The sequence below is a fragment of the Triturus cristatus genome, chromosome 4_1 (assembly GCF_964204655.1).
Source record: "Triturus cristatus chromosome 4_1, aTriCri1.1, whole genome shotgun sequence".
Classification (NCBI taxonomy): domain Eukaryota; kingdom Metazoa; phylum Chordata; class Amphibia; order Caudata; family Salamandridae; genus Triturus; species Triturus cristatus.
Window position 1 is genome coordinate 382,346,370 of NC_140585.1, and position 22,078 is coordinate 382,368,447.

Consider the following 22,078-nt stretch of genomic DNA (forward strand, 5'->3'; position numbering starts at 1 on the left):
GACACTTACGCACCCATTCATAGACCCACTCAGACACTAATGCACCCATTAAGAGAGCCACTCACACAATTACAGCTTTATTGAAAGTGATTGGGCTTCCATGATCTAGAGGTCTACACAAAATGGAAAACTGAATGAGGACTGTATAGAATGTTTTAAACTCCATGACTATATGCAGAAATTATTAAACTAATGATGATTCTGTAAAGGAAATGCATGCCGAAAAAGTAATATCCCTTGTGCACGATTCTTTTATTGGCGTCGGAAGAGAAAGTACCGCAGGCTGAATGTTAAAAGTTTATGAATTTCCACTTTTTAAAGGATAAACATTTCATGAAAACAGAGTAATTGTTTGTGCCACTCACATACCCACTATAGTCACTGACCCACTCACAGCCCTACTCAGACATTTGTACTTCCTCCTAGACTCACTGAGAAAATCTCACACCCACTCACATATTCACTCAGACACTCACTCATACACCCACCAATCAGACCCACTGAGACACTCATGTACCCAAATACACACCCACAGCCACTCACAGAGCCAGACACTCTCACACCCACTCACAGACCCACTCACTCATGCACCCACTCACAGACTCACTCAGACACTCACATACCCACTCACAGAGCCACTCACACACACACCAACTCACTGAGCCACTCACGCACCCACTCACAGACCAACCCACTCAGGCATTCATGCATCCAAATACACACCCACTCAGTCAGTCACACAGCTTCTCACAGACCAACTCAGACACTTTTGCACCCACTCACGGACCCACTCACATACTCGCGCAACCACTCACAGACCCACTCGGACACTCATACATCCACTCATGCATTCACTCACAGAGCAACTCCCCCACCCATTCACTGACCCCTACAGCCAATCACACACCCAGTCACAGACCCATAAAGCCACTCATAAAACCGGTCACACACTCACACAGCTATTCATGCACCCACTCACATACCCACTCATAGACCCATAATGCCACTCACACACCCAGTCACTGACCCATACACCTACTCACAAACCCACTCACTGACCTATACTGCCACTCACACACCCACTCACCGACTTAAACAGTGACTCATACACCCACTCACTGACCTATACAGCCACTCACCCACCCACTCTGAATGGTTACAGGTTACAATCAGGAAATTACCTTTAAAAAACCTTAGAAATTCACTAAAAAAGCAAAGATTAAAGGGACTTTATATTGGGCAAATAATATTTAAAAACTTAGAAATTCACTGAAAAAGCAAAGGTTACAGGGACTTTATAGTTAGGCTCAGATTTCACTCGTCCAAACCAGTGAATTTAAGCCGTTATACTTTACTGAGCTAACTATAGCTTACGCCACACAACTTAGATTCCAACTCAGATTCTAAGCTTTTAGAAATACTTACCAAAAACCCTTAAATCAAAAAGATTGTTGAAGTGGATAAAATTTGAAAGCTTTGCAAGTGGAAGCAACAACAATTTCCACTACTGTAATTTTCATTCTTTTTTTTTACACCATTTATTGTTCCAGTTTTGGTACTCTATATAACAGGTATTGCTAATGCACTATTTTAACAAAACTAGACGACTTTGAAAGGAGTTTAGACTGAATGTGCCATAATAAGATTTAAATCTATGATGTGCAGGCTATACACATATCTCGGCCAGTATGTAGCTTGTTGGGCTGGCCTACAAGTTGAAAAATACTTTTTCAGGTGAAAGATTCCTAGTAAATATTCTGTAGGGTACCTACAGAATATGCCATTGTACTTGAGTTATACTGCTATCGTTTCAGTAAAGGTATTTGTGACTTTGATTGAAGTCTAGATATTGCTACACTATTCCATGCAAGATTCATAAAGATAGCGACCTGTTCAGGGCATCTGCTACAATCCTTCAGAATATCTGCATTGAACATTGCAGGATGGCAGGGCTGGTGGGGATAACCTGTTCAAGGATTTGTATCGGAAAAGTCTGAAATAAGAACTGACATTAATACTCTTCGCCATTGAGCATGCAGAGCTTTGGGGCTGTTCAGTCAGCCATGGTTTGCAGGTGTCGTCCAGCTCTGGGAGACCGTGCCAACAGAACCACCTTCATATGCGCTATGGAATATTTACATACATGTTCCTGCAACATCCTCTGGCATGACCAATGCATCAAATATATTATGAATATTTTTAATAGAGCAGTACATGTTGTCCACAATTTCTTCTGTCTGTTATTATTATTCAATGCTATTGCAGTATACCTTTACAGTTGTTGGAAGGTAGGGTGGCTTAATGAACAGATAAAATCTCCCAATTAGTGACCTCAGCTTGGCCCAGGCCAGTGTGACTTGTAAAATGTGAACTATCATCGAGAAGAATTAACCGGCCTCAGATCCATTGAGACTGTAGGGGGCGCACATTCCAAGTCCTCCTTGACAGTGCCCTGGATCCTACGCCCCATCACATCACGAACCAAAGTAGAACTGAACGGTGCAGCAGGCACCGCGACACTTTCTGTTTCAAAGTCTGAGACATTCAGACTTGAAACGACAATATTCAAAGTGTTTCTGCACCGCTTGATGAAAGAACAGCATATACGCCCACGAGCCTTTGTTTTGGTCTCGTAAGCTGTCTGCTTGCAAAAGACCTATTGTGAAGTTACAGGCTCCCACTGCTTGCCATTGGTTTGCTTTATTATCCCTCTTATTTGCTTGTTCCTTATTAAACGGCGTGCCCTCTCTTTTTTTGTTTGCCCTTCTCGTAAAGTACAGCCTCTTTAAAATATTTTTGATTGGCTGGCTTGTACCTTTCCAATGCTCCTATTTAGGGAACTACTTTTATTTTTCTTTCAACACTCCATGAAAGTGCATGTGTGTTCTATTTCTCGCCCTCCTTTGCTGCTTCCCCCCTCAAACATACGCCTGTCCATGCTGTGTTGCCTGATGACCCTGCAGGCTTTTCTGTAAAAGTACAGCTACAAGTACAGCAGCAGGGGCAAGGCTGATGCGGCTTATCGCCTGCATCACACATTTTGCTTGAAAGCACAAGCATTGACACACAAAGGCTTCTAGGGTGCTGAGGGAATGGCTGTCTGCTGTACTCAGCTGGTATCGGTGGCAGCAGGTGTACATAGCATGGTACTTCTCCTAGAGGGCAATTCAGCTCCTTCCTGGGCTAGCACACAGTATATAATGTCTGAAACCTGTAGAACGAAAATTAGGCCTTGGTAAGTGTTTAGCAAGCATTTCCCTTTCCATTCTGATACTTTCTAAGTTCTGTTCTGATTTTCCATAGTGAAAAGAATTTGAAAGATATATCATGCCATTTATTAAGATTGAAAACAATTAATTTAATGTACAGTTTCAGGATACCATAAGGTATGTTTGCTTTTCCTCCAGTATTTCGAAAATGGTTTTGTGCTTTTTTATACATTACAGACAGAAATTTTTAACGCCAACAGCTCAGCACTCACATTATAAACAAGCATTGGCATAGCCAATAGGTCTCGCTTTTGGGACCTTTTAAGTATTTAGTTGTACAGCACAAAATCCTTGGTGCAACAACATCAGCTGTTGCATGGCTAAACTTTGTACCTTATAAGTGTTTAGCCATGCAACAGTTGATGTTGTTGCACCAAGGATATTGTGCTGCATAACTAAATACTTATAAGGTCCCAAAAGCGAGACCTATTGGCAATGCCAATGCTTGTTTTCGATGGGATCAGTATTGCACTACAATACTATCAGAGGCCATAATATATAAAGCAAGCATAAATAGTCAAATAGTCAAGATGTTACCAATAAATTGAAGATGGTAGGCAAATCTTAATTTCTTTAGGAACGCCATATTTAAAACAGAGCAAGTAGCATCCCAAAATGACTTCAGACTCCGAGAAGCCCAGCATCTAACATTGGCTTGAATTAAAAACAGCCCTCAAAGTAGGGATGTAGTGTTATCCTTATAAATCTTGGAGTCTAGTGTTATCCTTCTAAATCTTGGTGTCGACCTTTCATGCAGTAGTCTCAACACAAAATGGCCCGTAACGTCAATTTGCGTCGTTTTCCACAGGAAGTTGGGCTTAACTTGGAGTAATCCCAATAAAAATTGGCGCCAATGTCGAGTTTTGTCGATGTGCATCTTTTCCACGACAAATAGAGCTCGATAACTCATCCATAAGTCACTCCAATATAAATTGGGCACCAATGTCGATTTGCATCTTTTCCACGGGAGATAGAGCTTGATAACTCATCCATAAGTCACTCCAATATAAATTGGACACCAATGTCGATTTGCATCTTTTCCACGGGAGATAGAGCTTGTTTATTTGTCCAGTAAACTGTCCTTTGACAGAGTGTGTCTAGAGAATACACTACTTTTAAGATAGTTCCTGATGTGCAGACCGTAAATTTCCTCAGGAAGTTGGGTGGCGCTACTTTTGGTGCACGCTCTCACAGCCTTGGTCTCACAAAGGAACGTGAGTGTAAAGTTAAGAGGTAAGCAATGTTCTCACAGCACCAACTACCAAGCTAATAAATTCAAAACGACGCAAGTTGATACAGCTAAACTGTAGCTAAATAAGTTCAAGTCAAATACCTCCAGATGCGAAAAGACGAAATTACATATAAATAAGTTCCCATCAAATTCACTGTGTACCCACTTCTGCAATAGTCAGGCTGATCTTCAAAGTGTAGAAAAGGTGTTGAAGGTTGGTGGCTCCTGTATCAACACGTTGCCAAAACTGTTGTGTTAAGAACTTCAAGAAGATTAAACTCAGTCTAAAAGAAGAGGTGAAGGATTGAAGATTTATACTCCGACCAATTAAACCAGGACAGCGCCAGCCAAAACAGATCTAACCGATGTCCACTCACTAAATGCCTGGAAGAGAACCTCACGTTCTAGAGCCTACACTGAGTTGACATCACCACATTCTAGGCACTAATGCCCAGTGCAACTTAGCACTACACTTCTAAAACATATAACAGATGTCTGTAAACCATGTAATCTTCCAAGTGTGGATGGTTACCAAGTGAGAGGGAAAGCTGGTGATCTTTGAATGCTATGCAACCATATGAGTGCTCGCAAAGCATCGATACATTTACGTGGGATTCACATAGAAAGCATGGGACACCTACTATCCGTCCACCTTCCTATACAATTCAAGATAAATTGTCATTCTACATAGCAAGTTACATATGCATTTACCCCTTGCACTGTTTTTGTTTTTCTTGCACACAAAGCCTCTGACTTTGTTTTGCACGGGCTTTGAGAAGGAGAACACTTTTCATACACTGGTCCCTTGAGTTTTTGGCCAGCATGACATCAAACAATGAAAAAAACATTGGCAAAGCCCATTGTACCTGTCTTTCAAAAGCAAGCACTAAGCTGTTGGCTTCAACACTGCTTGTTTGTAAAGCAATGTCGTGCCATTCATGAAGGATGTGGACAGGAGCCACCACTCACTAACCACAGCCATTACATAGTGAGATCACATCCGCTTGATGACGTAGTATTCCGACCCCTTGCTTTTCTGTTTTATCGAGACCACCTCACATGCTTACACGAATAATGTGCCTTCCCAAAATGTCCTCGAAACGATCCCTGGGAAGGTGACATCTATACTTTAAGCACATGTTCTATTGTACCAATATTTGGAGCAATGTTATTTGGGGGACAGCAATGAAAAATAGACCGAAAAAGTTAAATTCCCAAAAGAGGAACAGTGTCCTGCAGACGGCCTTTTGGGAGGCATGCTTGCTTGCTGAGCGGAGAGAGGGAGACGGATGAACATATTGTAATTGAGGTTATCTAAGGATGGCGGAATGTTTCCAACAAAGCAGGAAGTAGCACGGCTGAAATGTGTGTCAGACGGAGTCCCCCTTCCTGTGTCTGAGGTGGTCTGCTATGCACGTCAAACATAAAGTCTGAAATCTGTCCTCGTTTCTTCAAACAACAGTGAAGAGCATCCCAGCGTGGCTCCTGGGGTCGAAGACATAGAACGCCTGAAGGCAATGTCCAATGTACTTACACAGTATGTGCTCAAGGTCACACAACAAAAGCATACCCTCTAAATCCCGTATTGGCTGTTCTCCAGCACGCCTCGTGCTGAAAGTGGGAGGGGTGGGGGGAGTGCGAGAGTACACAAAGCGTTTCCCTTGCGGGAGCGAGCCACAGGCACCATGTGTTTGTAAGTTAATTATAAACATATGGTGTTGAGCTCGCTCCCGCAAGGCAATCGCCACACGTGCACGCGTTGCCACTGAAGGCAATGGAAAGCGTGCACGTTTTTGGCTGAAAAGCCAAAGCCATTCCAAAAGGTCTTTTTGCCTAAGCAGCGTATGCTCGCTGCGTAGGCGAGACCTAAAGATGAGACCTACTGGCTTTGCTAATGCTTGTTTCGAGAGGGATGGCCAGCCCTAAAAATATGTTTTTAAGACCAGGTCTGCCAGCCAGATAATCAGACATTTTCCTAAGTGGATTAGTTCCCGTGCTTCATAGCATCGATGGATTTAGGAATGTATCCCTCCACAACCTTCCACTGCGATTCTGATTAGATCCATTGAAATTTGCAGACTACTTGCTTCTTTTCACCCTAAAGGCTGTTTCCCCATGTAGTCCGTTTCGAGGTTGAGACTTTCCATGCACCCTTTATTATTCTCTGCCTGTTATGGGCTCTGGACTTCCTGGCTCTCTTCATAGTTTTTTTCAAGCCAGGAATAGCCGAAGGTTAGAGTAGCAAAATGTTTTGGACACCTGGAGAAGTTGCTCAGTAAGATGAGGACCAGAGTGCCATGGCAAGAGTTACCACTTCATAAGATGTTTATGCTGGCCTGTCACCTGTACACTGAACTAATGTGAGAGAGCCAGTAGGCTAAGAGTCCAGGAATCAATACAGCTGGGAATAAAAAGAAAATCACTTCAGGTGTTGTAAGAGTGGAAATGTTAAATTCTTCTTTGCCCCACTGTTACTTAATCACTCAGAGATGCTGCACAGCAAGAGGCACACAAGTGCTAGGGTCTGGTCCCTTACAAATACCATCAAGAAAACAAGTTGAAGTTGGGTAGCGGAGAGTGCAAGGAAGTAGGGAGAGAAGGATGGGGAGGGGAGGCACAGGAGAGAGCGGTACAATGTAGAAGTCGAGGGAGGAAGGCGCAGGAGGAGGTAGGGCTGGGACAGCTGTAGAGGGCTTAGCTTTGGTGATGATGTATCATTTTCAGCCTCATTGGATCTCCTTCAGGAGAATGTTTTAAGGTTCCCGCAGAATGATGGGTCTTGTTCGTTAGTTTGGAGGGAGAGCGTGCCGGGTGGAAGCTGCTGGACCCGAAAAGGATGCCATGAATGTCTGGTTATGAGCTTAGGTGTTTGTAGCATGGAAGCTCTTGCATCTCTGATGTCTGCAATCTGTGTGCTTGTTTTTCCTGCTCCTCATTTGACCCCTCTATACGGCACGTTTAAGGTGCATTAAGTATCGATGTAATTTCATTATCAGCATGAGCTAGATGAATACGTTAGCTTGTTTTATTCTTTTACTCACAGCTGTTAATGTTAAAACTATTCTAGAGACAAATAGAGTTAAATGTTGATAATCCGCATAACAAAGGTGTCTTGGCAGGTCTCCATGTTGAATGAAGCCCACTGTGGGAAGGGAATTGTGATTTCTACCAGTTATTATTGTAGAATTGGCACAGGGTCACCACAGAGAATGTATACTGTAATGTAATAAATGTTGGTCTGTTTCACAGCTGGATTATACGGTGACCTGCGCTGTATGCACACGATCTGAAGCAGGCGATATTCACATTCACAAAAAGAAATCACAGGTGAGCATCTGGTTGGGCTTCCTATATTTCGACATGTAACCAGCATCAAAATGAAAGCAGGTTTACAGGAGTGAATACATGTGACTGTAAGATACATTTCCCTCTAGCTAGCAACAGTTACTGATCAGTGATGGTTCGGACTCTAGGGACTAAGGGAGTACCTTCGCTTCTTGGCAAGGGCAACTTTCATATTGATGATGGCCCATCTAACGTTGGAGAGGGGCTTTGTACCCTGAACAACTACAATACTGTGAGCCCTGAATGTCACAAGGAAAGAGATTAAACAGCCAGCGTTAGACAACTAACACACTGTTAAGGGGCAGGTAGAAGAACAGAATGAATACTGAATCGAGGATGTGTTAAGGTTCTTTCCCAATTGCTCAGAAACCTTGAAATAGAACTTGTCCCCCAACCACTAGGTAGCCATGATCTCTTGCCATGATTTAAAACCACTTTTGTTTGAAAAACAGACATTATAAAGTACATGGCGCGGAACAAAACCCAGTACGCAGGCGGCTATCTCCCTGGAGCTACTCCGGGCATCATAGATATTACTTATTTGAGTAGTAAACATTCCATACATGCAACAACCATTGCAATAATTTCTTACTGATTTTTGGGGGGCACCAAGGACATATACCTATGTAACTAAGCTCACAGAAGCCCCTTAAGATTCCTCCTTGGGCCCCATACTTTCTCAAATGTACGCAGGCAGCCTCTCCCTTCGTAAACAAAGTGCTCAACCCCATGCACCATGTATCTTTACTCCATTGCTCCAGCTGTGGCATTGCAGGCACAACCCCCACATTTACACTATAACACGACATGCTACAATCATATCTAAATTACAAGATAATTATTGGTATCTGATGCCCGTTTGGTCCCCCCATATACCCAGGATCCAGAGTTTCTTGCTTGAGAACAGCACAAGTCCTACAATTTCCAATAGTACCGCAATTATTCCCAAACAGTACTGCTGTTTTATATCTGTTAACATCTTTGATCACTGTTTTGTCTGATCAAGTTGAAATTATATTTGGCGTCTTCAACTGGTGAATAAGAATGGTGCCATCTTTAGACCTGTTAGAATATAAATATATAGGCATGTTACATTTTATGCACATCTGTATTTGTCTTTCAGTCATCATTTTAGCGTCATCACTTCTACCTTCTTCATTTTGTTTACCACCCAAAACGTTAATGTCCTTATGTACTGTACTTCTTTTACTGACTACCCAGCCCCATTATGCCTTTCTTTTTCTGTTTTTTTAAAAACCTTTTTCAGGACACGGGGACTGAGTCCTGTAATGGCCACTGCATCATTTTCTTAAGCTGTTTGGCTGGCCAGTTAGATTGGGATGTACTGTGGTACCCCATCGGCTGACAGAAAAAGGGCGCCCTCACTCAAGGGATTTGAGTATTTTAAAATATTCGGTCTCTCAGGAGCACTGCGGGAGTGCCTCAGTGTATACCGGTCCAGATATCACTAACTTTTTCAGTAGATTAACCCCTTCATTACCACTCCAAGCACCTCTTTAAACACATAGGGCCTAATTCACAAAGGGCCTCTGCACTCATGGCGGAGGGCCCGCACTCGTGAGGGGCATTGGTGTTTTCCTTGCTCCTTGTAATCATACACACTGGCACCAACAAGGAAGAGCACGCCTCGAGCTGCAGGATTGATTTGTTGGTCATGGGTGAACACAGATCATGCGTCTATGCCATGACCAAGACCTATCTTATGGATTGTAGCCTTGCTGAAGACCGGAAGGGGCGCACAAAACGTTACTCTTGGATGGTGGAAGGACTCTTCCTTCACTGGGAGTTAAGCAGCATGTGTGCTGTGGTTGCAGCATACCTTGTTTTCAAATAATAGTAATCCGTAGAGTGGACAGGTCTCCTTATCTGTGTCACTGGAGTGGTGCTTTCTGGCCCACTCTAATAAAGTCCTGCTGCTGTATGCTTAACTCAGTCTTGGCCTGCATTGGGTTGTGTGTGTACCTGTGAAGTGGTGCAGTATTGGAGAGTCCGCGCGTGTATCCCGTTCTTGGTTCTGCTTCTCTTGGTCACCCTCAATAGCTTTCTTTTTGTCTGTTGTTTCATTAACTATTACTGGCAAAACTTCCACTCCCTCTTCCATATCGTCTCTCCAGCATCTCTCCAGATTACCCAATTTGCTTTCTAACCACTGTTTAAATAAACCACCTGATAGTTGTGAGAATGAGAATCGAGGTGGTGCCAATGCAGGGTCATCGTTGAACGGTTGTGAATAATTCTGATGTAAATGCAAACATTAATTTCCTGAAGAAAATCACTGCTTGTCGTTTCTGTTGCAAAATTGGGCCCTTGAGCCCTGAGTGTCGGCAGAATCCAGATCAACTTCAGAATGATTTTGTTCCCCAGATGCAGCGAAATGCATATCAGATGCAAACACAGATTGTCACAGCCCAACAGACTTCTGTGCAGAATGTGAAAATTAAGGGCAGTTCCATACAAATATTTCTGTAGCTCCCGTGATGCAGCAAAACATGAGAAAGAAAATGCCTTATAAACCAGGGTACCAACAGAATCCATTGTTTCCTTATACTGAGTTTTTTCAGTTCACATCAGAGAATAATTCATAATGACAGTGCTTGAGGGGTTGGAGGATTGCACCTTCGTGCAGTACTAGAGATAGACCAGAGTGGTCCATATTTATATGGTGAGGTGGACGGCCACCCTGAATCATTCTGAATTGATTCAGGTGCTACCCACTCTACAGTTCGTTCTGTGGATGCTATAACCCTGGCCCTCTTGGGAAGAGATGTGTAAGTTTTTTGTTAGTATGAGGTCATGTTTGTTGTTATCCTCCAGATCACAGAACAGATTCTGGCCACACATTGTCATGGTCAGGCCTAGGCCTTTGCACTCATGCTAGATTAGCAAGGGCCGAAATAACAAGATACACACAGGCTGTGAGAACCATGGAGCTCTTCGAAGTAAAGGGAGAAATAAAGTGGGGGTGGAGCAAGGGATGTGGCCTGAACTGCCTCCCGCTCCTGCACACCTTGGCAGCCCTAGTGGCTGCAGCAACATGTTGCACTATCTGGAGGAGGTGGACGAGGAGACCAGCAGACAGTGGAGATAGGGACAGCCCAAGCCCCTTCTGGAATGCGTCAGAAAACTACTGCAGGAATTGCTGCCGCAATAATGGAGAGGAGTGGTTAGGGGCCCCCATGCAGAAAGTATAGGGGGCAGAAAATAATAGGACAGTGCCTAAGGTGAGAGACCCCCCTAACACAAAACCTATATTAACATATAAGCCTATGAAATTATGAAGGGGGGACTGCCGATGCTAAGGAGGCGAGGTGGAGCGGGCCCCTAGACCTCACTAGGGGGGCAGATGTGGCCCTCTTGAGAATATGAAGCCGGCCCATCATCCGGTTGCAACCAGGAAGGTAGTAGAGATAATGACCCAGAAAATATAAAGACTTGCCATCATTTGGGAAGCAATAAAGGAGCTTGATTCGGGGAAAGGCTCCAGGCCTTAACAGCCTGCAAGTGGAGCTCTACAAAAGCATAGCTAGTAAATTGCTCCCCACCTCAGATGTATGTTTGAAAGGGCTAGAGCAGATGGGGATCTGCTCTACAATCTCCGGATGGCTACAATAGTCATAATTCATAATCAAGAAAATTGTCCAATGAATGTGAGGCATACAGGCTGATATTGTTATTAAACTGTGAAATTAAAGTACTCGCAAAGGTATTGGTCACTCGGCTACATAGGGTGATTAGATTTCTAGTGCATCTGGATCAATCCATATTTATACCACATTGGAACATCTGCCTCACCCTCTGGCGCCTTTTTGGATCCCTGGCATATACGAGAGACAAGCAGGAACCAACAACAGTGGTGTCGTTCGATCCCGCCAAAGCATTTGTCTCCCTGGAATGGCCCTATATGTTCATAGTGCTGTCTCAGATGGGATTCGGCACAAATTATTTGATGTGGGTAAGGCTGCTCTACTCTGAGCCACTACCTAGAGTGATTGTCAGTGGGATGCTTTCAAATCCATTAATGCTGGAAGAGGAGGTGCCGGCTGTCCAAAATGCTATGCGCTTGGCTACAAGAACCTCTGGCTTGCTGAATGCAGAGAGATATATTACTAAGGGGCTCACAATGGTAAACGTGGGATGAGTGGATCTCACTTTATGCAGAGAATATCTTGTTATACGTAGCGGAGTCAGAGGCAACTGGGAACCAGCTACTTCAGATATTTGTAATTTTTGTTAGATAATAAGGATATAGAATAAACTAGGACAAGTCAGTGCTGTACCCCCTGTCGAAGCGACTGCCGGATGTGGCACTTCAGTGCCCATTTACCATCTCCCCAGATAGTTTTCCATATCTAGGCCTCTACATACCTGGATTCAGGAGGAGTTCTTTCATAAGAAAAATAACGTAATATTTAAAAACTTCAGGAAGGATGTAACTGACGCAGCTGTCCCTCCTTGGATGAGTACCAGTGTTTAAGATGATTGCCTTGCCAAAATCCACCTATGTTCTTCAAAATGCTCAGTACTGTGTCCCAGACTTTGTCCTTGGGAAGATAGAAGCTGAGGTGAGGTTTCTTTTACAGGTTGGACGGCCACCACATATGGCATTAGCAAAGCTAGTGCAGGGGGGGTCTATGACCGGGAAATCGTCTTGCCTGATACCCAAAGATATCACTGGTCCTGTCAGATGGTGGTGATAAATTAGTGGGCTTTCCTATCAGTGGGCTCACCCGCCTGAAGAATAGATAGGCACGCTGTTAGAAATGGGATATCTGGTTGGCAAGGGCATGCGGCTAAGCCAGGCAAAAACCACCACTCTAGTCAGGGCAAGGGAGTAGCATGCTGAAGATAACCCCTGCTCACCCCCTTGGTAGCTTGGTAGAGCAGTCAGGCTTATCCCAGAGGCAATGTGTAAAGCGTTTGCGCAGCACACTCCCATGGCAGCGACACACTAGGCACACCACAAAAAACACTCCACACAAGGATATATAAAAATAGCCTCTGTATTACTCATAAAACACATTAGGACGTAATCACATATATACAATGTGCCACCCTTGCTCTAGGTATCACTTTACAGGGGATTATATACATTACAGGTACAATCGGGTCACTGTCGTCACCATTAGAATTGCCTGTTAGTGAAAACAACCAGTAACTACTGGTCACATTGCATTCATCATGAACACATTCGGCGTACACTGCACCATAGGTGATCCTACATCATCTTATCGCATCAGGCCCCACCTACACATAGGGCGACCATCAGGCCGACTGGCCTTAACCTCGCTCGGGGGCCCGCCTTGGACTTCCCCTCAATGCCCTCTGTCCAACTACTAGCATGCAACCTTTAAACTGGCCTCCTGTCTGCCGATGCAGCAGAGTACTGGTCCCAACAGGCCTGTACTAAAATGGGGGTGAGGGTGCAACTCACCCGTGTCTCTCTGTAGACAGCAAATACCCCCAACGTTGCCGCTGCCCGCAATCTGGCGGCGCAGCTGTGAAAACCAGCAGGCACCAACAGTGTGCCTTGTTAGCCCCCCTCACCGGGGCTTTTCCTCTTCGTTTCCAGCTACCCCCGATCTGGTGGTGTAGCTGTAAACAAAGGCAGGCACCAACAGTGTGCTGTACAGGCCCCACTCAGCAGGGCCTCTCTTCTCCTCAGGTAACCCTGAAATAGGCGGGACGTGACAGTAGGGAGCCTGCGAGGCTCCAGTCCTTCCTCTGGGTCTGGCGAGCCTGCAAGACTCCGTCTTCTCGCTGCGTCCGGCGATAACTGGGGACCAGCATCTCCCTCTACCAGGCAGGTGGAAGCGGGGCTCTACGGAGTGGAGCACGCGAGGCCCCGGTTCTTCTCCTCTTGTGATCTCAGAACCTGAAACCCGCGAGGTGCCGGCTCCACCTTCCGCCGGGCCCCGCCCACAACCAGGCAATTTTTGACTGTCTTCCTGCTCCGGCTTTCTTTCTCTGCCCGGCCCTCCTCACTGTTAGGCTTTTCCTGCCTGACTTCCGGTTCGCAGGCAGAGATACCGAGCGAAATCTCCGTTGGTTTTGGGCTCTTCTTAAGCCCCAAAACTGGAGAATGCCCCACACGCTTCTGGGGTGCAGTCACCGCTCTTTGCAGCACACCGAAAAATAGGAACACTCCTCGTGCCGTGCTGACTGACACCTCCTCACGGGGGAGGAGGGAAACACAGCGCTCAGCCTGTTTCCCACACCCCAGCACAGCCAGGAAGCAAGCAGCACTCCACCCCAAGAATTGGCTAGGGCAGAGGACAGCGCCCAGGCAGGCCAGCACGCAGGGTCTCCTAGCAGAGGGCCAGTCCTCTCAGCTACCCAGCAGGCAGCAGGTAGTCCCTGGCGGCGGTATCTCCTGGCGTCCAGCAGTCCTTTGGCAGCACTTCAGCTTCACTCCATCGTGAGCACACTTTCATGGGGTCACAGCCCCAATACTTATACTCATACAAATCTTTATTTTGCCCTGGCTCAGGGTTTTTGTGCCCAATCTAAACCAGTTCTGGGGGCACTTAAACATTTTATTTACAGTGCACAACAACCTCCTTTGTTAGTGTAGGCTCTGGACCCAGACACACCATAGGGGGACAGAGCCAGCATTGTGTAAGGCAGGCACAGTCCTAGTCAGGCCCTGGTGCTACTCCTCCCACTACCCCAAATGCAGATTGGCCTATTCAGCCTAGCGCTGACTCACGAAGCCTCTCTGGAGCCACCGCACCTCCCCTGCCCCTCTCACTTCAAAGCCAGACATGCAATACACAACACGCAGGCACAAAGACCCACAGCACACAGAAATGCCCACATCTAAAAGTGGCATTTCTAAAATAGTGATAATAAATCTACAAACACCATTACGCAGCATGTATTACCACTATTCCAAACATACCAAACTTGATCACGCTACCCCTCTCATGCCAGGAATTACCACTGAAACACATATCAGGGAATCCCCAATGCATTCCTATGAGAGGCAGCCTCACATTAGTGAAAAACTAAATAGGCTGTTTGTCACTACCAAGACATGCCACACGTTTAAGGCACATGTCCTACCTTTTACCTACAGCTCACCCTGCCCATGGGGCTAGGTAGGGCCTACCTTAGGGGTGACTGATCTGTAGTAAAAGGAAAGTCACAGACGTTGCCCCCACCTTATGTGCCACGTCACAGTGGCAGTAAACTGCGCACGCATGCCCTGCAATGGCAGAGGCCTGAGACAGGTTTGAAAGGCAACTTTGGTGGGTGGCACAAGCAGCGCTGCAAGCCCACCAGTAGCATTTAATTTACTGGCCCCTGGTATATGAGACACCACTTTACAAGGGACTGATTGGTCTACACCTGTTTGGCGTATTTAATTTACCAATCTTCCCACGTTTGCCATAGAGAGCACGTGCACTTTACACTGGACAGCAGTGATAAAGTGCCCAGAGTCCTGATACCACCAACACCAGGTCAGAAAAAATTCCAGGAGGAAGGCAAAAAATTCAGGGATGACCCTGCAAAAAGGGCCAAGCTTGGGCTCCTGATCTGGAAATGTGGAAAAAAATACATGGAGTGATGCATGCTAGCAGAGAGTTCATATATGAAAGGGGGTTAGGGGGTGTCCGAAGAAATGGGAGAAATTTTAGATCCAGTGCAGACCTTACTAGGGCATCCTGTGACAGGCACAGATTTTTAAATGAAAAGGGGTCTGGAAACATGTATAGAAGTCCCAGGCTTATACACTTGTGGCAAACTCAGTGTTACATTAACATTTTTGTTTTTAAGTCGGCCCACACATTTTCTGTGAATTATTTTGTTGAGGTCTTAAATACCTGGTTGGCCGCGTCCTGCACCCTTTTAAATCTTTTTTGTTTGATAGAGCCTGATTTACCCTCCACAAGACAAATCAATCCAGGAGCCTGTAATTGCATTTTAATAACAACCCTGCATTCTCCCCAGCGCAAGACACTGTTGGCGCCTTGTTGTATAATTTAATCTACATCCATACAAATTCATCCATGTCCTTGCAAGCAACCCTATGGCCTGGAGGAAATGTATAAGGGTTGCAAGTTGTTTAAAAGTACACGTGCAAGCAAAAACAGATGACTAATTCGCATTTGCGTGTTGCAAATAAAAAGGCCAAGAAGATAGAAGTATCCCAACCTTCAAATCCAGGCAGTGCAAAGTCACTAAATCTCTGAAGAAATCTCTGTGTCATGACCAATGCATAAAGCACACTCGTGATCATGTAACTCCTTATAAGATTCCTCCTCAGAGAAAATCACGAAAACTACTACTATTTAGTCCAATAGTTTCATTAGCTAACATCAGCACCTTTCTCAGCTCCCCCCCCCCCATCACCCCCCAGGTGCCCTTGGTACTACTACCTGCAACAACACGTTTTTATGAAAATGGATGTCTCGTGAAGCCTAATGTATGGCTTGACCTTACTGCTACTGATAACAAGCATAGGCATAGCCAATAGGTCTCGCCTTTGAGACTTTATAAGTGTTTAGCTAGAGCTATCGGCTTTGCCAATGTTTTTAAGCTATGTTGTAGAGAATTGTGGCTGCTGTGCAGCATGTTGAAAAGTTATAATAAAAAAGTTTCATTAGCATTTTTATTTCTTTATGTATACCCAAGAAGACATTATGTACGATTGAACAACCCTATTAAAAAACAATTAACATAAAACATGTCTTCTATCATTTTTGACTTTGTAATTCTGGCAACCTCTTCCTGCCTGTTCTAATGCTTGTTATAGGAAGGTATGATATAGAAGACCGGCACAGTGAGGGAGAGATAGTGGGTACCGAGTTTGGCAGTTTCGCACAAGACCAAAGCAAATAAGAAGAGAGACAGATGACATTAAGCCATTTAGAAAAGTAAAACAGGCAGCAAAGGTGGAAGGTGCACGTGGAGTGAGTCACTAACTAAATGTACAGAAAGGGGTGACATCAATCAATCAGTCATAGCATTTGTAAAGCGCACTACATACCCGTGAGGGTCTCAAGGCGCTGGGGGGGAAGCTGCTACTGTTCGAAGAGCCAGGTCTTGAGAAGTCTTCTGAAGGTCAGAAGGTCTTCGGTCTGCCGTCGGCGGATGGGGAGGGTGTTCCATGTCTTGGCGGCGAGGTGGGAGAATGATCTGCCGCCGGCGGTCACTCTTCGGATGCGGGGACGGTGGTGAGGGCGCGGTCTGCGGAGCGGAGCTGGTGGGTGGGGGTGTAGAGGCTGAGTCAGCTGTTGAGGTACGCTGGTCTGGTGTTGTGGAGTGCCTTGTGTGCATGGGTGAGGATTTTGAAGGTTATCCTCTTGTTGACAGGGAGCCAGTGCAGGTCTCTCAGGTGGGGTGTGATGTGGCTGTGGCGAGGGATGTCGAGGATCAGGCGTGCGGAGGCGTTCTGGATGCGTTGGAGCCATTTCAGGAGTTTGGCCGGGGCTCCTGCGTAGAGTGCGTTTCCGTAGTCCAGTCTACTGCTGACGAGGGCCTGGGTGACTGTCCTTCTCGTTTTGGTGGAGATCCACTTGAAGATCCTGCGAAGCATGCGGAAGGTGTTGAAGCAGGAGGAGGACTCGGCGTTGACCTGCTTCGTCATGGAGAGGGTGGAGTCGAGGATGACCCCTAGGTTGCGTGCGTGGTCGGTGGGTGTTGGGTGTTTTCCTAGTGCAGTCGGCCACCAGGAGTCGTCTCAGGCCGAGGGGGTGGGTCCAAGGATGAGGACCTCCGTCTTGTCCGAGTACAGCTTCAGTCGGCTGTTCCTCATCCAGTCGGCGACGGCCTTCATTCCTTCATGGAGGTTGGTTTTGGCGGTGTGGGGGTCCTTGGTGAGGGAATGGATCAGCTGAGTGTCGTTGGCGTAGGATATGATGTTGAGGTCGTGCCGTCGTGCGATGTGGGTGAGTGGTGCCATGTAGACGTTGAACAACGTTGGGCTGAGGGATGAGCCTTGGGGTACGCCGCAGATGATCTCGGTGGCTTCGGAGCGGAAGGGGGGAGGCGGACGCTCTGTGTTCTGCCGGATAGGAAGGAGGAGGTCCAGTCCTGGGCCTTCTCTTGGATTCCGGCGTCGTAGAGGCGTGTTCGTAGTGTGCGGTGGCAGACCGCGTCGAATGCGCCTGACAGGTCCAGGAGGATGAGGGCCGCGGTTTCTCCGTTGTCTAGCAGGGTCCTGATGTCATCGGTTGCGGCGATGAGGGCAGTTTCGGTGCTGTGGTTGCTGCGGAACCCGGACTGGGACGGGTCCAGGATGCTGTTCTCCTTGGGGAAGCTGGTCAGTTGTTTGTTGACAGTCTTTTTGATGATCTTCGTCGGGAATGGGAGCAGGGAGATGGGTCAGAAGTTCTTGAGGTCCTTGGGGTCCGCCTTGGGTTTTTTGAGTAAGGCGTTGATCTCTGCGTGCTTCCAGCTCTCCGGGAAGGTCGCTGTCTCGAAGGATATGTTGATGGTTTTCCGGAGATGGGGTGCGATGGTGCTGCTGGCTTTGTTGAAGATGTGGTGTGGGCAGGGGTCTGCCGGGCATCCGGAGTGGACGGTGTTCATGATCTTGATGGTGTCGTCGTCGTTGATGTTGGTCCAGGCGATCAGGCGGTTGGTGCGGGTGGTAGTCGTGGGAGCGGGGGTCTCAGTGGTTGCCGGGATGGTGACGGGTTGAAGCTGTCGTGGATGTCTGCGATCTTGCGATGGAATAAGGTGGCCAGCGAGTAGTACAGGTCTTGTGAAGGTGGGATGTCGGTGTTGGAGGTGGGGTTGGAGAGTTCCTTCACGATGTTGAAGAGCTCTTTGCTGTTGTGTGCGTTGTTGTCTAGGCGATGTTTGAAGGAGGTCCTTTTGGCGGATCTGATGAGGTGGTGGTGTCTGCAGGTGGCGTTCTTGTGGGCAGTGTAGCTTTCCGGTGTTCGTTCACGGATCCAGTTTTTTTCGAGTTTTCGGCAGGTTCTCTTGGAGGTCTTCGATAAACCAGCTGGCTTTCTTGCTAGTGTGGGTGTTGGAGGGCTTCTAGAGCGGGGCGAGGGTGTTGACGCAGTCGTTGATCCACTGTTTGAGGTTGCGAGCGGCGGTGTCTGGGTCGGTCGGATCTGCGGATGGGCTCCAGGCGAGGGTGGTGGAAAGCTGGTCTTCGGTGACTTTGCTCCAGCAGCAGCGGTCGTCTGTCCTCGCCTCCCTTCACAGGGCTGTCGCACTAGACCCAATTCCCCAAAGAGACCTTTGCACAGAGCTGGACTCTCAGTAAGGCTTCTATGCGCTACGGATATTTCTGCCCCAGGTAGTAGAAGGAGCTCCAAGGGTGAGGTACAAAGGGCTGATCTGTGCAGACTGTTCCCAGAAGAGACGGACATTGGCTTGGGAGAGGCCCCTTCTCGTCAGCACCCCAGGCGCACCCCATCTTTGCTCTATAAGGTGCTAAGGAAATCCGAAAGCGAGGAGGGGCACAGCACCCAGTGTCTGAGCTCAGAGACTGAACCCAGAACACTCAGCACGCCCGAGATCAAACTGCCAGCACCCCACCCAGTACAGCCCCCCCAGCAGCTGCGGGATTCACTTTTGCTGCTATTCTTTCAACAAAGCGGCCGTATGTTTTACTCTGGCCCCTTCTGGCGGTGACACCGGCGGCAGCTGTTGAAATAGCTAGAATGTAGCACCGAGGCTGGTTTTCTACCCCTCGAGGTTCCCAGTCTGTCTCTGCCTCCGCTACCTAGGGTACCCTGATTCTGCTGGAATACAATGTAATGCAGCTTCAGATTTCGGGGGGCGCAGAGAGTTTGTGATGTGCGTTTCACAACCAACCAGCATCATGGATTATTAATTTCCTCTCAACACGTCCAGAACCAGGCAGCTCCCTCGGAGCGGCGCGGACTGCTGCTAAAACAAGAACAAGGAATGCGCGTGAGAGAGAGAGGGGGAGCAGGAGGTGAGCCCGGGAGTGGTGCGTGCATGTGCGTGCAGTCTGCTCATTTTAATGCACTGCACTCGTTCTTGTGGCACGCCCCTGCTCGCTCCCGCAAGGTGGATGCCGCCACAAGCACGAGTGTGTGCTTGAAAATGAGCAGAGCGACGGCTAAAGGCCCTCCTATGTAGCGCATTCGCGCTGCGTAGTCGATACCTAAAAATGAACATCGGAATCGACAATCTAAATAACTTCGGTCCAGTCTCCCATCACTTTATTGTATTTACAGTAGCTGAAATGGAGGTGGCTTAAAACAACATTCAGTTAACTTTGCCCTTCAGAACCCTTTTTATTGCTCTTAATTTGATTGAAGTCCTTGACAAGGCACTGAGTCTGCTTGATGTCAGAATCACACCCTGGTGGAAACTGGACAAAACCTGTGTAGCCTTTCTCATCGTGCTGGGCTTGTCATCACTTTTGACACATCTCCCCACTACACTCCAAGATCAACTGGGAAACTAGATGGGAGTTTTCGTCAGTCCTTCTTTTGACTGCAGTTGCTTCTTCATTGTCAGAGTAATTTAGATTTTTCCACCGTCTTATTCAAAACCTGTATGTAACAGTTGTTGAGTATCAACAGACATTTCAGTACGATATTCCGTATATTTGTAGATAACAGTTACTACTTTACATGGTGTAGGAGGTCAATGACTGAAATAGAACATAATTCCCCAGTCCAGATTCTATTAATTCTAACTTGCAGATCATCCAGACATTGATTTAAAATCCCAGGCAAAACGTTATCAGTAAGACCTTTACAGCCAATTTAGTTCCCCCCCAAACTAGTAAATTCCTTTGTCATCTCCTCCCAATTCTGAATGTGTAGAATCTTGGAGGTTATGTAGATGATAACTTAATTTTGGTTGTCAGTTCTTAAATCTTGTAAAAAACAAAACCACCACTTTAAAACTAACAAAATGTTTACTCCGTTTCACTACCATAACAGCCTTTCTAATTGGTTTACCACAGACTGCCCTTTGGGAAACTACACAATACAGAGATTAAAGCGGCCAGAATTACGCATCTGTTTAAGCAGGGTTATCAAGCCTATTATGAACACTTTAAGGACAAGTATCCACATTTTTATAAATTATTTATCGAGTCCTCTTGTCTACAAGGCCATCATTCTTGTAAATCCTAGCCAAAAGAGGCATACTAATAGTTGAAATTACTAGGGAAATGTACTGTTAATACCCAAATTTGAATCAAGTGTGTTTTGATGATGGAAGCTTTGCTATCCAAGAATCACTACTGTGGAACACCTTCCCCACAGTGCCTAATTTGTAGATAAAATATTATTAATAAACTGTAATTAGTGCTGGTGCCCAAAGCTTGCCTTGAGAGCCAACTACTAGCCCTGCTGGATGCTGGGGTTGCCGAAGACTAAGGCTTCCTAATATTGATCCATGCATTTTCTTCTACTACCATACACTTCTTATACCTTTATATCACTCTTTTATGTTCCTTTTCATCCCTGCTTTCTCCCTTTGCATTTGCCTTCTTCATTTTGTGCCTTTCTTTCTCATGAGGTGGGTCAAATTCTGATGATCAAAAATAAGTTCCAGTTCCCAAAAATGAATGCTGGTGCCTACCAACCATAGCCACCGACACAACTTAAGGACTGATCTTCCCTAAAGTTATCTTGAAGAACACTGCCTCCTTAGCTTCCAGAAACCTTTGAAGAGCCTCCTTGTTACACAAAGCCTTCGATACAGAATGCAAATTCACCTGGTCATTTATAAACTCCACTGAATCCCAACTCTTCTTTTCTCCTCCCCATCTATGACCCTGTGATTATGTATTCTCTAGCATATTCTCTTGAGTATCCTCTGATGGCTTGATTTGTTTGCAAGAAAACAGGTAAACAATTGCATTTTCTCTTATAGGAGGTATTCTCTGGGAAAGTGTGCAATGATGGGTAGGAACTACATTCATAAACCAGGGAATGCCACGATAATGTTCTTTTCATTAGACTTTGCTCTGATTAACTTTTATATAAAAGAGGCTGTGTTGTATAATTGATGGAATTTTGTTAACTAAGCAACTGGTTTACTCAACAGAACCCATTGTAGATTGTATTAACAATATCCAGGTTCTGAGGGACACAGGGTCTACCACATTATCTTTAATCGCTTTTTATTAGTTAGCAGGATATTTGAGCCTTTTAACCTTCATAATCTACAGTCATATGGATTTTGTCATTGGACTTTGATCTCTGGGTGATGTTGGTGGACCATCCACAATAATGATGGACTAATGTCACAAGAGCGAATT

The 22,078-nt window shown here is 46.1% G+C and overlaps 1 protein-coding gene across 2 annotated transcripts in view; it reads left to right on the forward strand.

The window, feature by feature from the left end:
* The window catches only part of KIAA0930 (KIAA0930 ortholog), a 518,594-nt gene that overhangs the window by 348,089 nt on the left and 148,427 nt on the right, over window positions 1–22,078 (forward strand). For both annotated transcript variants that reach the window (XM_085652434.1, XM_085652436.1), the window contains one exon: window positions 7,750–7,827. In XM_085652434.1, the coding sequence (XP_085508560.1) occupies window positions 7,750–7,827 (78 nt within the window). The remainder of the gene's footprint in view (window positions 1–7,749; window positions 7,828–22,078) is intronic.